The following is a 16,771-nucleotide window of genomic DNA, read 5'->3' on the forward strand; positions in this document are numbered from 1 at the left end:
TTACTTCTAAGAAAAGAAGGGCTGGGTTGATGGCAGCCAATATGAGGATGTGTCTCAAATAATCATAGAAAAGTTAGCTAACCTTTCTATTATCTTTAAAGGTGAGAATTGATTTTGCTGTGGCTACCTCCACATGCAAATAAAAGGTCAAGAATCTTAAGGGAAATAATGAAAAAAAAAGAGGCCCAGAAGTACCAGATATTACACTATTCCATAGAGTAGTACTCATCAAAACATGTTGATATTGATTAACAAACAAAATGATTTATCAGGGAAGCAGATTAGGAAACTGGAAAGAAGCTTGGTAGAGATCAAGTTTAAACTAATATCTCAACTAACCAAGATATAAAAGAGATCTATAAAATATGACTTAGATATGAAAAGACACAATAAGCAAGGAAAAATTATCTTCCAAATTTATGCATAGGGAAGAGTTCATGACAAAAGACAGAATCATAGAAACTTACATAAAATTAAAAAGTTTTACATAAATCCAATATAGCTATGATTAAAAGGAAAATAGTTAATGAAAATCTTTGCAGGAAATGTCTTTGAATAAAAAGTCTTATTCCTAAGAAATTATTCAGATTTATGTTCTTTTTGAAAAATAAATCATTATTAGAAAAATGCAAATTAAAGCAATGCTGAGAATCTACCTCAACCATTAGAATGGCAAAGTTTTAGAACTGACAAGTGTTGCATCTTTAAGATTGTGGGAAAACAGGCAGATTAACGCATTACTGTTGGAACTATAAATAAGTCTTGTTACCTGAAAAACAATTTAAAACTACGCACCAAATTTACTAAACTTTGCATATCCTTTGATGCTTTAATACAACTACTAAGACTATCCCCCAAAGGGATAAAAAAAAAAAAAAAAAAAAAAAGACTTGTACATATAAAAATATTTTTAGCAACCCTTTCTGTGTTGGCAGAGAACTGGAAATTGATGGAGGATGCAAGGAAGATAAGGGGGGCCCATCAAATGAGGAATAGCTGTTATTGTTCATCCTTAATCTTAGTGTGCTTTTGCTCTGGATTATCTCCAACCCATGTGGATGTGTGTAGTATGTGTATGTGTATGTGTGTGTGTGTGTGTGTGTGTGTGTGTGTGTGTGTGTGCATACACATGCACACACTCACAAGCACAATGACAACAGGGACTGGATTTTTTTGCCTTTCTTTTGCTAAAACTTTGCCATTCATTATTAAGAATTTAATGTATGGTGGTATAATAAATTTATACAGCATATCATTGGAGTGATATAATGGAGGAAGCATTAGCTCCAGGGACCTTCCTCTTTACTCCCAGATATAATTTGCAAGCCAGTGACACTGACCTCTTGACTATTCCATGAAAAAGACACTTCATCTCTTGGCTGTGATCATTCCATGTCTGGAACACTGTCTTTCCCTTCAACTCTACTTACTTACTAACCCACCCTGGCTTGAGTCCCAACTAAAATCCCATCTTTTACTGGAAGCTCTCTTATAGTAAGGATTTCCCTCCTTTAATTATTTCTGGTTTCCCTATATATATAGCTTGCAATATTGGGTTTTGCATGCTGTCTCCTCAATTTAGATCATGATCTCCTTTAGGGTAGGGAGCTATCTTTTGCCTCCTTTTTTATGTCCTCAGTGCTTAGGAACACCACCCAGTAATTTATTGTGTTCAATATTTATTAGCTGACTGTGTAACTATATTCAAATCCTGCCTCCAGTGCTTATGATTTGTATGACCCTGGACAAATAACTTACTCCCTCTAGACCTCAATTTCTTCACCCACAGAATAAGGGAGTTGGTGTGAATGAAAAGGAGCAGTTCTAGTTCTAGTTGGTTATGTTTCTATTAAGAACTATTAATTTTAAAAGAAAAAAAATCTTTCTAATGAACAAATTTGCTTATGTCAATTTCCTACTCAAAGACTTTTAGTGGTTTTCTATTGATATGCTCTTTTTTCTCTACCATCCTGCCTCTGTTTAAAGCCAAGTCTTACTGTAATTTGGTAAAGCAGAAAAAGTCCTGGATTTGGACATATCAGATCTATCTTGGTTTGAATCCTGACTCTACCAGTCACTGAACATGGGAGTATGAACAAATTTCATTTGCAAAGTGAAGACAATAATACATGTATATTCTACTTTATAGAGAATTTCAAGTACAGCACTTTCAGCACTATAAAACATGAGATAAAATTCTAACTATATTTTCTTACATCCACAATCTCATACCTAGAGGTAAAGAAGAAACGTTAAGTTTCTCTTTTTTTGGATATACTCCAGTACTTTTTTGGAGGAGGGGATGTTTGTTTTGCAAGGCCATTGGAGTTAAATGACTTGCCCAGAGTCACACATATGGTGAGGAAGCATTAAATGTCTGAGGTCACATTTGAACTCAGGTCCCCTTGACTCCCAATTCCAGTGCTTTATCCATGGCGCCATCTAGCTGCCCTGAGTATTCCATTTCACAGTGTTTACTTGGCAGCTGGTGGCACAATGGATAGAGCACTGGACCTGGATTCTGAAAGATCTGAGTTAAAAAGTAACTTCAAACATGTACTAGTTGTACAACCCTGAGCATGTATCTTTACCTTTGTTTCCCTCACTTACCTCATCTGTAAAATGGAACTAATAATATCATTTCTCTCAAGGGCTTACTGTGAGAATTAAAGAAGTTAATATTTGCAACAGTGCTGGGCACACAGTAGGCACTATGTAAATGTTTTCCCTTCTTTCCATTCTCACTGTCAACTGTATCACTTTTTAACTGACATATTCCTATATTCTAGGGAAAAAAAAATACTTATTTGGACTTTCAATTTAACTTAGCAGTTATCAGATGTGTATAACTGTCAAGTATTATTCTAAACTATAGACACACACACACACACACACACACACACACACACACACACACACACACAATTCAGTCTCTGTTTTTAGGACCTTACACCCTATTAAGGAAATGCAAAATATACTCAAATAAATACAACATGCATATAAAATAATTATCAAGGGGAAGGAACTCCTTTTAAGCCCAAGAGAGATGAGGAAGAATTTCGCATAGAATATGGCTATACTTGCATTGTACAGGGATCTGGGACACAGGAAGACATTTGTGCAAAGCACAGCGGTAAGAGAGATGGAGTGCAATGTACTGACAAGAGCTATTGGGAACATTTGATAAGATGAAGTGAAGTGACATGGATGGTGAGAGGTACCAATATAGGGAACTTCAAGGTAAGGAAACTCCTTCTCAAGATTTATGCATTTTTGGCAACTTGGACCCAGAGAGAGGTTGCTCAGGGACACACAACCTGTATGTCAGCAAAGGCACTCTATCCAACTTGGTCCACCATCTCTTGGGAAGGGAAGTTATTTGGAACTAACTGGGAAAGGTAGATTGGAGTCAAATTGTGGAGAACATGAAACACTATATTAAGGAGTTTGTATTTTATCTTAATAGCAATTAGGAATCTTTAAAGATTCGAAATGTATTAGGATTACAAGGTGCTAACTGAGGTTGTCTAAACAATTCTCTAGCTCAGAGTTCAAACCTTTAGGCTTCTGAAAGGAGTTGACACCTTTAAAGGAGTTTACACCTTTAGACTTCTGAAAAGGAGTTTACACGACCTTTAAAAGGAGCAAGTTCATTGGTTGAAGTATTTCCCACAAGCCCCTGAGTTCTCACAAGCCCATTTCTGCGAGAATAAAAGAAGGCAACATTGAGTAAAGTCAGTCTAGACTGGGACATTGAGTTGAGATGGCAGTCTGGAAGGAGACAGTCTAGACTGGGAGAAGAACAAGACTTCCTGGGAGAACTTCAGGGAAGCTCAAGGAGATTCAGAACCAGGATTCAGGAAGAAGAGGATTCGAGATTCTATCTTCACTCAGGCTGGAGGCTCCAGAAGCCTCCCAAGAAACCTGCTCACAGAGAAAAGAATCCTCCTTCCAGAGAAGGATTATAATTGAAGAGACGATAGGACATTACATTTTGGCGCCCAACGTGGGGCAAGGACTTATTCTGAATCCTTCAGAGAAGCTAGCCCGGACCTTCACAAGCATGTTAGGATCTTTGGGAATGGATGTGGCAAATTATGCTTTAGGAACATTAATTTGCAAGCTATATAGAATTTGGATTGACCAGGGAAGAAAAGGGGTGACCAAGCAGGAGATTACTGAAATATATTAAGAAGTGATGATGCCTAAACTAGATTGAAGTTTGTGAAAGTGAGATAGAGATGATGCTATAAAGGTATCAAGGGGTTAAGATTTAGCAAATGATGGAATGTAGAGTGACAGCGAATTTAAAAGTCAAGGATAACTCCAAGGGTGTGATGCTGAGTGACATCCTCAACAAAACAGAAATTTTGGGAATGGATAGGTAAGAGATAGATATAATGAATTCTGTCTGGGATATATTTAGTTAAAAGATATTCACATGACATGCAGGTAAGAATGATCATCAGGAAATTGATAATGTGAGGACTAGAGGCTAGAGATAAGACACACAGACACATGCACATATGCATATGTTTCTCCCCCACAGGGATCATTCTGTTCTCTTTAGCTGTAGCCTTAGTGCCTAGCACAGCTCCTGGAACATAGCGAGTGCTGAATAAACTCTCATGTTAAAAAAACATCTTCTCTCATTCAGTCTCAATTTTCAAGCCTGGGCTCTAAATTCTTTGAGGCTTATCTCAAACATCCTCTTGATCTTTCCAAGTAGGGTTCTTTGAATGTCTGAGAAGTTATTACATTGATTTCCTTGTATTTCTTTATTGGTTAACTTTCTTCCAATTTGCAAAAGAGCCCTCTATCTGAACATAAGAATGAAATTTTTCTTTTAGTTATTAGTTTTGTTTGAAAGCAATAATCAAGTACTATCTGAAAATTATGCAAAGCAACCCCCTTTCAGTCAGTAGCTCATCTACCAGGTATCAAAGTTTCTAGGATGTTTTCTAAAAACCTTACATTCCTTAATTCAAAGCATTTGAAACAAAACTTAAAGTTCCCCTGTGGAACTTGCCTTTCAAATGCTCTCCTAACCTTATTTCACATTTGCCACTCCTGGTGCCTAATTTTTTTCCCCCTCTTATTTTTGTCTGTAACCTCTTCCCCTAAATAAATTTGTCCCTTGTCATCCCCTTCCCCATACCCTTCCCCCGGTCAAATATTTTAAGTCTTACTACAGGATAATCAAGAAAATTAAAGACTTTTAAACTAAAAAGGAACTTAAATTTTAATTAAACAGTTTTCCAAAAGCTAAAGACAAACAACCTTGGTATAAAATTATATGCTTTAAAAATTTTTTTTATTCTCCAAGGGCTTCTCTCTCCTTGATAGGACAAAAGGAAGAGGGAGAGGGAAAAAAAGGAAAGAAAAAGTGGGACAAGGAAGAAAGGGAAGGTAGGGTAGAGCAAAGGGGGGAGCTCTTGGTCAATGGCCTGTTTTCTTGTGGAATGAAGCTAGACCTCCGGTGAAAGGGGAAGAGGAAAGAGTTGTGTGAGACATAAAGAAACAAAATTTCAAACAGCCTCTGTGGGGAGCACAATAAAGAGTTAATTTAAGGCAGAAATATTTCTATAAACAACAATGAAGTTTATATTAAAAAAAAACAAAAAAAAACTAAAAACTAAAAACTTTTAGGGACAAATCAAATGTTTCTAGCTGTGCTATGCCAAAGTAAAACTGACCAAATGCTCTAAAACCAAACAACAGAATTAGCATTATGCCAATTAAATTATGAAATATATAAACTATAAAGCTAAGCAAATAAAAAATATGAAACAACAAAAGGAAAAGGTACAAATTAAAAGGGTCCCTAATCACTAAATACCAAATAAAGCAATACTTAGTACTAGTTAAAATATAAAATTACATGAGTGTAATCAATCAATAACATTTATTAAGCATCTCCTATGAGGAATTCACTAAAGGCATTAGGAATAGAAAACTTGCAGGGGAAAAATCCAGAAACAAATGTGTATATCCACTTAATGTTCAATAAGCCTAATAATATAAAAATGTTGATTACTCGTGAGAAATGCTTAAAATTTCAGAAAGAACTTCTCTGGAGGGAAATTAGCTTAGAAAAATATTTTATATACCACACACCATTATAAATTATAAATGAAAAAATAATCTTAATATAAAAGGTCACATTTTTAAAAAGTTATACGATGATACAAGGACAAATCTTTAACAACTATCAGTAATAAAAATTACAAGGGAGAGAGAGATGCCATAAAAGGCAAAACAATTTTGATTAAAGAGATCAATTCAACTAAAGAATAAAAATTAGCAAAAGTTACAGATGGGGACAGCTAGATGGTACAGTAGATAGAGCACCAGCCCTGAAGTCAGGAAGACCCAAGTTCAAATCTGACCTCAGACACATAATACTTCCTGGCTGTGAGACCCTGGACAAGTCACTTAACCCCAATCATCTCAGCAAAACAAACAAAAAATTATAGATGGAGATATTTTGCATATGAGATGTTTTAAAGACGCCATCAAAAGCTATGGAGAATAAGCTGTAATATAGGAGTTAGTTCCTAGCTGATAAGCTGGTCACTGAAAGCAACAATCACATTTTTAAAAGTTCAAAATGATTAACAATGCAAAAATAATTTTTTAAAAAGCAAAAATAGTAAAAATAAAATGAAAAGTCAAAATTTAAGGAGCTATGGGAATACAAGCATACTGTTGTTGAAGTCTTAAGTTCTAGAAAACAATTTGGATTTATTTTTTAAAAGTTGTTAAACCCTATACACTTGTGGTAGTGATCCCATTACTGTTAGTATACCCTGAAGACAAAAATAAGCCAAAAAAGATTCCATATGTGCCAAAATATTCATAGGCGTATTGAATGCTTTTAACAAGGAACTTAAAAGAAATTATTTGCCCACTGACAGGGCCAACAAATTATGCTACTGAAATGTAACAACATTACTTTGCTATAAGGAATGATAATTGTGAAGAATTCAGAGAAATTTAGAAATCTCAACTAAAAGAAAAAAAGCAGAACCAAAATAACAAACGACCATTATAATAATATAAATAAGGAAGCACAAAAAGATAAGAGAATTTAAGTTAAACATAACAGCCAATGTTAATTTTAGATGACTGATGTCAAATCACTCTTCCTTTGTACTTGGGTAAACTCTAAGAGTGGAAAGTCACATGTCTTAACAGTCACAATGGCTATATATTTCATTTAATTTTTTAAAGGGAATTACAAGAGATCAGCATTTATTGGGAAGAGATCACTATTGCCCCCCCCCATTCAAATACAATGTATAGTACATGGCTAAATGATGTATAGTATTCTAATATGTAAGTTCCCAAGGAAGCAAATATTAAGTTTAAGAGGTACAAAAGCGCACTTGAAGCCTAAAGCAATGTAAGCTGATTTGTCCAGGAAGAAAAAACAATCTATATTATTACATATAGAATAAAATTTTTAATATCTATATTTGGTAGGTATTACTAAACAATTCTAGTTGATTATAAATGACTAAATATTCTTCTTTTTTTTTCATTTTAAACCTTATTTATATTTTAGAAGTATTCTCTAGTAGAATGTCAACTCTAAGAGCAAAAGCTGCTTGTTTTTGTTTCAGTATCTCAAGTGACTAGTACAGTCCCCAAAACATAGTAGACACTTAATAAATGTTGAAATAATCTCTATTTCTAGATAGTATTAGATAACCACTATTCAACTTTAGGGATTGTAATGAAAACAAAGCACAGGAGAGAAAAATGCGAGGGCAGGCAAATGCCTGAAACTACTTTGTCTTCCCAAACATCAAAACCCTACTGTTTTCCTATAAAAAGATTCTTGCTTAATGATTTAAGTTCCATTCTCTCTCTCACTCCCAGGAGCAGAAATTGGAGTTCTGGTCCCACTTTAAAAACTTTCCAATTCTCCTGCACTCTCTCTTGCTTTTAACATGCTCACCAATTGCTTAAGGCAAAAAAATTTCAATAGACTCTCATTAGAGAATATTCCTAAACCAGTAATCAAGAAGAATGAAAAGCATCATCTGTACAAAAGACTGTATATTTCTATGTAATCAAAGAGAGTATTAAGAATTGTAGATCCCTTCTGAATCATTACTCTTAACTAAATTACTTTAAATGTTTTTAAAAGTCCTTGCAAGACATTTCTTGCTTGTGCTGTCCATGCTCAGAAATTTGATGTAGATCATTGGACAATTACCCACTATACACTTCTCTTAAGCAAAGAATTGTTATAAACAGTATGAAGTCTACAAAAACAAAACAGCTCCTGTCTTAAAGGACTTTAAGCTCTGGCTGAGCAGACTACACATAAAAGTTAATCTGGAAAATAAATCTCTGGCAGCATATGATTATATTGTAGCATGTTACCGAAAATAGAAGAATTGAGAGAATGGCATAAAGAGAAGTATGTGAGTAAGATTTTAAAAGGAAGGATGCATATAAAAATGTTGAAGATGGGGAAAATAAGAGAAATCTGACTTATGGCACTTAATAAGGAAAGAGACAATTAAAAGAAAAAGCAGAAAGATAAAATCAGTAGTATATGCAAGAATAAGAAAGGAAATAGCCTGAAAAGAACGAGCATTTTGGAGACGAGGAAATGTTAAAATTGTATATAGGTGCAGGATCAATTGTTTAAGAGGTTCTGAATTTAAAATTAAGGAATTTGGAGACAGCACAATTCAGTTGAAAAAGTACTGGATTTAGAGTCAAGCCGAACACTGGATTTTCTCATTTGTAGAATGGGGGGACAGGGACAGGGTTTGGTGTTGCTGGACTACATGGCCTCTAAGATTTTTAACTCACACCATGATCATGTGATTTGATTCAATAAATATTAAGTATTTCACTGAAGAGTAACACCCAAAGAAAGAATATGATAAAAGAATTACTGTGGATACATCAACTTGTTAGCATTCTGGGGAAAGGACAAGGAAAGAGACAACAGGAATCCAAAGTTAACCTACTTATAGCAAACCCAGATGAGACAGGATATGCGCTTCAATTAACATTTAGTTCTTTATTATTTTCAAAATAGCTCCATATAGTTTACTTGAACATCCCCATGAGTTAGGGTTTTTATTCATACTGTATAAATAAGGAAACTGATTAGCATGGCATTTTGAAAATGAAAAGTAAGGAGAGTCTGGCTGAAAAAATGGAAAAGGAAAATGACGAAAAGACAAAAAATCAAACAGTAGGAAACCAAGGAGATTTATTTTCATAAAGAGAGAATGAAGTGTGAGAAAAGAGTAACAAAAAATATCAAATATGGTATAAAAATTGAAGACAAGAAGTAATAATACCACTGGATTTGGCTAGGAAGGATTGTTAAATTACAAGCAGTTAAAGGAGGAGAAAAGGTACAAATATAAATCAATAATTTGAAATTTATTTTTAAAAGAAAAAAAAAACAAGTTTAAATGAAGGCTTTTTCTAAGATAAAAGAGTTGTTGAGCAAGTGTGTAATCAACAGAGAAGGAAAACTAAAGATATTAGATTAAGAGAAACTGAATTTGAGGATAAAGCACTGGAAGGCAGAAGTGTAAAAACATAATGAGAGGATGAATGCAGAATTTCACTGACAGAACAAGTGAAATAGATAGTGAAGTCTGCACTTGAGCTTCTTAGTGAATTGTGAGGCGAGTACATTAGCTGAGAATAATAAAAGAGAAGCCCAAATTAATGTGAACAATGAACCCAGGAATGAGAAATAAGTAATTTATCCAACAATTAGCAGAATAATGAGCAAATAAGTATTGGATATATTGTTAGCCAGTTATTTAGCTGATTTACTATTAATATTCATGGAATTATTAAATTTGTTACATGATGTTAAACTAATACCTATCCATCTGCTTATGTATATACAGCCATATTATCTTTTATCCAATTAATTAGGATTAATTTAAGGTAGAAATTAGGAAGTCAAAAAACAAACCTGTTAGTTCCAGCTGCAAATTTATCTATTACTAGAAACCACTGACAGATAATTATAATCTCTAGCTAATAACTGTAAGTTTACTTATTCATTTGACAAGGTATTGCATTTTTGTAGGGAAAGAAGAATGGGGAGGGGAAGAGGGAAAAGAGAAGGGAAACAAAAAGAGAAAAAGGAAAGAAAAGAATAAATGTCAGTATTTTATATAGAAAAAAAGGCTTAATCAACATTCACAATGTGTTATACTGGCTGTTTGTAGCTACCAGAATATTAAATCTGATGACTAATCATACAATTGTGAAACTAGTCTATAAAGTACAATTTTTTTTTATTCTTTCTTTTTAAAAAATTATTATCACTTTTTATTTACAAAACATATGCATGGGAAAATTTTCAACATTGACCCTTTGCAAAACCTTCTGTTCCAAATTTTCCCCTCTTTCTCCTCACTCCCTCCTCTAGATGGCAGGTAGTCCAATAAATGTTAAATATATTAAAATATATGTGTACAAATTTATACACTTATCACAGTATCTTGCTGTACAAGAAAAATTGGATCTAGAAAGAAAAAAACCTGAGAAGGAAAACAAAAATGCAAGCAAACAATTACAGAAAAAGTGAAAATGTTATGTTGTGGTCTACACTCATTTCCCATAAAGTACAATTTTCTTCTGCATCTTTCACATCAGCTCATAGTCTTTAAATCCAAGAGAAAAACTGGAGATTAATACAATTTTTTTTTTTTTTAAATAACAGCATGAGATGTATTGGCAAAGAGATGAAAATATATGTGCATGAGTCAACACTGAAACTACAGTTAGGACTGTGTACAGTAAAAACAATGTAAAGAAGCTTTGGATCAGGTTTTATGATATGCTCAGATACTCCTAAGTAATATTAACTGCCTCTCATACTTTCATTAAGAGTGAATTTTTAAGGAGGGTGAGGAAATATTATAAGATCTATTTTTAAATCAATATTTAACTTTTTTCACTAGGTAAAGAGAATAAAAAAAGTACATACAATAAATATAATAGTATTATGCCAATCTGTGAAACTCTTCCAAAAGAATCAGTGTACTCAATTTAATCAACAGGGTTCATTAATAATGGAAAATAAAGTACTGACTTACCCAACTTGAATAAGTTCATTCAGTTTTGTGGCATTCTTATCATCCATACCTTCAAATGAAAAAGAAAATATTCAAATAAGAACATGATGCAAACAAATCACAAAGTTCAAATTTTAATCATTATTGCTCTAAGGATCAAATCTATGTTCCTTAGCCTGGCATTTAAAACACTCCACTATCCAAAACTCTATTCTTTTCATCTCATTTCTGACTTATTTTGCTATCAATATTTTTATCACCTGTTAGGATTACTAGGTGAGAACTCAGGTTGACTTGACAGTTCTCTGGCTCAGACCTGTAAAGGGAGTTTACACCTTAGGAATCCTAGAAGGAGCAAGCTCATTGGTTGAAGTGGTTCTTCCCAGAAGCCCTTGCATTATCCCACGCCCATTCTCTGGGAGGATAAAAGAGGCAACATTGGACCTGGAAAGCAGATTGGACTGGGGAAGGACAAGGGCTGGAGGACAGCACTCCAGGAAGAGGAGAAATCTTTGCATTACATCAGGCCTGACGGGGCTCTGTGCAGGAAGGGAAGTCACTTCTCTGGACAAGAGAGTTAACAGCAACTGCCTGGAGACAACGGTTCACTACAGGAAGAAGAATCTGTCTGAGAGATTTGAGTAGACACAGCAGATCTCTTCCCAGAGAGTGATCTGGCAGCTTCTGGAGACGACAGCTCGCTATAATCACCAAACTATTTTATCCACAATCCTCACAATATGACAGGAACACAAACCATTGTTCCTCTATTTACACAATTCCATTTACCTGAAATACTCTCCCTTTTCTCTAGCCATCCAAACTTACCTCTTTTTCAAGATTCACCTCAAATTCCCATATTCCCTGTGAAGATTTTCTTGCTTTCTTTCTACACCATAATTTTTCCTCTTCTCAACATCTCCTATTTCAATTGTCTGTATCATTTATCTGACAATTAATTATTTTCAATTTATACATCTTTATGTCTCCCCACGGTAGTCAGAATAATACCTTGCACACCTGTACATCATAAATACTCCATAAAACTTTTAATGATGCAACTTGCCATAATGTATAACTCATCTTAATGACATAATCTAAAGTGAAACAGGAAGAAAAAAGTTGTTTCAATGTAACAATTTGACAATAAAGGGGACAAAGTTAACTATAAAACCAAGGGAACATGTGTTGGGTATATCTTTAGTCTGCATGTGTGTAAGGACATTAACTTAATTCTGCTTATAAGAACTTAAGCTCAATTATGAAATGAGTGAAAAGAAAGCCCATCACCAGGTCCCCTGCCTACAGAAGTTGCTGTCAAAATGACAACACAGTTTTTAACATAAATCACGAGCTCAGAAAACCAAAACAAAGCAAATCACTATTTTCTTGGATCTTTACTATATAATGGTTGTCAAGATAACAAAATAATACAGAAATATGCAATTCTTCTAATCTCAGATATTATACAAAGGAAAATAAAAACTGTAAACCTAATTTGGTCACAGATTATATACTGCATAGTTAAATAATTATCATAACTAACTCTAGATTCCTTATAGATAACATAATTAATAGTGAATGAATTAATTTATTCACAGTGGTACTAGAAAATCAATCCCAGAGGAATTTTATCAAATTATCAGGGTTCCAAGGACAGGAAATGAGATGATTGCCAAGTCATAAGTTACTTCAATTCTATAGAAACCCACAATATTCTTCACTTAAAAAGTCCATTTGAATAAAAGCTAAAAGGAAAATAGCAGTTCTTATTTATATAGTACTCTTTCCAAAACTGCATATTTTATTTCATCTGACTTTTGAAAACCTCTAATGAGTCAAGTGTTACAAACATTACCTTCTTGACTAGTTGCCAAGTCTTGTTGCTTCTCTTTTTCACAACCTCTCTCAAAATTGCCCCCTTCTGTCCATTCACAAAACCATGACCCTTGCTCACACCTTATCTAGACTCCTATTCTAGTCCTCCATCTATCTTCCATATAGCTACCAAAAGGACTTCTCTCACATCTGACTATGTCACTTTCATGTTCTCATAGTTGCCAATGTCTTTCTATCAACTCTAAGACAGTATAAACTTTTTAAGATTGGAAATGGGGTCCTTCATGATCTGACTGCAACCTGCCCTTTCCAAACTTAGTTCAATATTATTCCCTTTCAAGAACTTTACTGATATCTCAACCAAAATGGTATGAGCTGTTTGATGAATTTATCATTCCACGTTAATGAGTTTATGCTATAAACAGCTCTGATATGAAAGGAGACATGACGCTCACACCCAGATCATCTTGGTCCGACATCTTTCTTCAAGGCTCACCTCAAGTGCTCAAGTCTTGGTGAAGACTTCCACAAAATTTGTAAGCATATAATGTAATCATTTAAGTCTGTATATAAAATGATAAACAGACTTTTCAATAACAAGCACAGTAAATTAGGCATCTGAATAATACAATAAACAGAAGTCTATTTTAAAGAAAAGAATGGAAAGTCAGTTCAGAATTAAGTACTCTATGCAATGATCATGCTAAATACTAGAAATAAAAAGTCAAAATACCTCTAAATCTCTAAGAATAAAGATGAAATAAACTGATGGAACAATTCTTTCCTAACAATACTATCTGTAAGGAAAATGCTATCGATGTCCAAAGAAAAAACTGACAAAGAATGAATGAAGAACAAAGCTACTATTTTCACACTATTTGCTTTGTTTTTATTTTTGTGGATTTTCCATTCTTTTTTTGTTTGTTTCTTCTTCCACAACATGAATAATGTGGAAATACATTTAACATGGGTTGTACATGTATAACTTATATCTGATTGCTTGCTGTCTTGGGCAGGAGTCAGGGGAGGGAGAGAGAAAAATTAGGAATTAAAAAAAAACTTAGGAAAAACAAATGCTAAAAACTATCATTACATATAATTGAAAAAAGAAATATATATATATAATTTACATTAAAAATACACCTGTAAAAACTATTCAGAACCATAAAATCTATATATGCAGTGATTACAAAATGTACATGGAAACAGCCATAAAATAGTAATAAAACTGAATGTTGCGAAATTATAAAGATTAAGCTTAGACCAAAAGAAGAGATATGAGAAAGTACCTTGACCTCAATTATTTGTGGAAGTTGGGTACTATGGGTGTGGAATGCTACAAAAAAAAATGTCAGACTTTTTTATATGTTGATTAGTTTTACTAAACCATATTTTCTCTTAAATTCTTTATTATAGTTCTCTTGAGAAGGGGAAAGGAGCAGGCTACATTAGGAAATACATTTGATGTGTGTGTAAAAAAAAAAAAAAAAAATCTATTTTCTTAATTGAAGTTCGAATACATGCACACACACCGTAACTTAAATATAGGCATTATGGAAATAGCTACAGAAGGCAACACATGTTATTAAAGCAGGAATTACAGTGAACTATGACCACACAGTTAGAGACTATCAGACATGTTTTCACCTCTGCCTGATTAAAGATAGCACAATGCCTGAAACACAATAAGCATTTAATACACATTTGTAGGTTGATCAGAAATCTTCAATTAGATTTGCCTATTGATAAAAGTGCACACTTCCTAGCTTCTCAGGTTGTCTCTAGGATACCCCTTGAATATACTAACTAATTAAATACTTACTAAGTGCAGCCTATGAGCCACCTAATTTGATAAGCATTGTAGAAGACAAAAAGAAATAAAGGGTATGGGGTCCTTCATTGCCTAACAAAGAAGACACACAAATTTAAGATTTACAAGTATTATTGAAAATAGCAAACATAAGAGATGACAGAAAGTAATATATGATTAATTAAGAAGTAAAAATAATGACTCAAAAATAGTTTGAGTCATTAAGAATGATTTGGAGCAGAGGTGACACACTTGAGGATGCAAAAATCCCAAACCAGATTTAAATGTGACAAAGAAATGTTTAACATAATAAATTAAGTGACAAAGGTGGTTTCATAGGAGAATACAGATTTAAGTGAGACTTCTGACATATATTTAACTAAATGGGAAAAAGTGGTGAATGTGTGTAAGTAAAAGCACAGACAAATATTTAATTGACAATGAAGTTTCCAATCTGGATAGAGCAAAAGTTTTTTTGTTTTTTTTTTTCCCCCCATGGCAGTAAGGAAATAAAGCTGGAAAAATAGGTTGCGCCCATACTATATAAAGTTTCAAATGTCTAAGGCATTTAAACTTTATCCTCTTACTGAAATTCAGAAAAGGGTTTTGGACAAGCAAGAGAGACGTTAACAAAGTTAATTTTTTGGGAAGATTCATCTAGCAATTGTGTGTATTATGGATCGGAAAGCAGGGATCAACTAATTTAGAGACTATTACAAAAAAGCAAGCATGAGATTGAAATGATGGAGTAAGTCACTGTGGTAGCAGTGGGAATGGAGAGAAAGAATTAGATGAAATTATTGCAAAGAATTAATCAGACTTGCTTGCTGACTGGATATGAAGGGTAAAAGAAGGGAAAGAATCAAATCTAATTTGGAGCTTTCAAGACTGGAATAACATTGGTCTCATAAAGCAAAAAAGGTAAGAAGAGTATAAAGGCTTTGAGGGGAACCAGTAAAAAAGGATTTATTTAATACTTATTAATACCAGGGATACAAAAACAAAACAAAACAAAAATCGCTACAAAGTATTCCAAGATTTCAAAGAGCTCACATATAAGAGCATTTATGGAGGATCAAAAAAGGCTCCTTTAAAAATCAGGATTTGAGCTGAGTTCCTACCTTTAAATTTTTTAAAATTTGTTTTCATCATTTACAATCTGCTTTCTCATACAACCACTCCAATCCCCAGTGTCAATTAAGAGCCAAGAAAAATAAAATCTATTATAAATATGCATACTCAATCAAACCAAACTTCTATATTGGTCATGTTTCAAAGACAAATAAATAAGTAGAGATATTTCTTATTCTACAATCTTGAGTCTATTACCTCTGTATCAGGAGGTTTCCTCTTGTTTCCCCTTTACTCCTCTGGAATGCCCTGTTGGGCATTATGCTGGCAACAGCTGAACATAATAGTATTCCAACACATTTATATATACCATAACTTGTTCATTCATGCCCCAATTTATGGGCACCCCCCTCAGAATATCATTCTTTGGCAACTTAAAACAGAGAACTATTTTTGTACATCCTTAGGAGATTGTTGTTTAGGATTAATCCATCTCAATCTACTATCTACTTCTCCTCTCCTTTTTCCTCATCTTCTTGTTGAATGAAATTAACTCTGTACTCGCTCTGTCTGTATTATTCTTCCTTCTTTTGATCAATTAAAGAAGAGAGGTTCAAATGTCAGCTGCTCTGTTCCCTCCTTATTTGTATAGATGTCTATTTGTATACACTGATTATGAGAGATAATTTCTCCTAAACTTTCACTCTCCTCATTCCATTCTTTTTCTAAAGATTGAAATATAATAGAAACAAACTTCCAAGCCTTGTCTAATTGGATTCCCTCTATGGACTCTAAATTGTAATTATGGTGATCCTGAGAATTTTCCTTTGAGGGTTTCTTGAAGATTCTATTTCACTTTTTATCCTCTGGACAATTTTCTTTTAAGACTTCCTGAAATATGAATATCTAGACTCTTGTTCTGGGCAGGGTATTTAGAGGGCCCAACGATTCTAAATTTTTTTCTGTGATGTTA

At 33.7% G+C, this 16,771-nt stretch overlaps 1 protein-coding gene across 3 annotated transcripts in view; it reads right to left on the minus strand.

The window, feature by feature from the left end:
- CRAMP1 (cramped chromatin regulator homolog 1) overlaps positions 1-16,771 on the minus strand; it is a 99,009-nt gene that overhangs the window by 34,825 nt on the left and 47,413 nt on the right. For all 3 annotated transcript variants that reach the window (XM_074279613.1, XM_074279612.1, XM_074279611.1), the window contains exon 6: positions 11,100-11,148. In XM_074279613.1, the coding sequence (XP_074135714.1) occupies positions 11,100-11,148 (49 nt within the window). The remainder of the gene's footprint in view (positions 1-11,099; positions 11,149-16,771) is intronic.

The sequence above is a fragment of the Sminthopsis crassicaudata genome, chromosome 1 (assembly GCF_048593235.1).
Source record: "Sminthopsis crassicaudata isolate SCR6 chromosome 1, ASM4859323v1, whole genome shotgun sequence".
In the NCBI taxonomy this organism is placed as follows: Eukaryota; Metazoa; Chordata; class Mammalia; order Dasyuromorphia; family Dasyuridae; genus Sminthopsis; species Sminthopsis crassicaudata.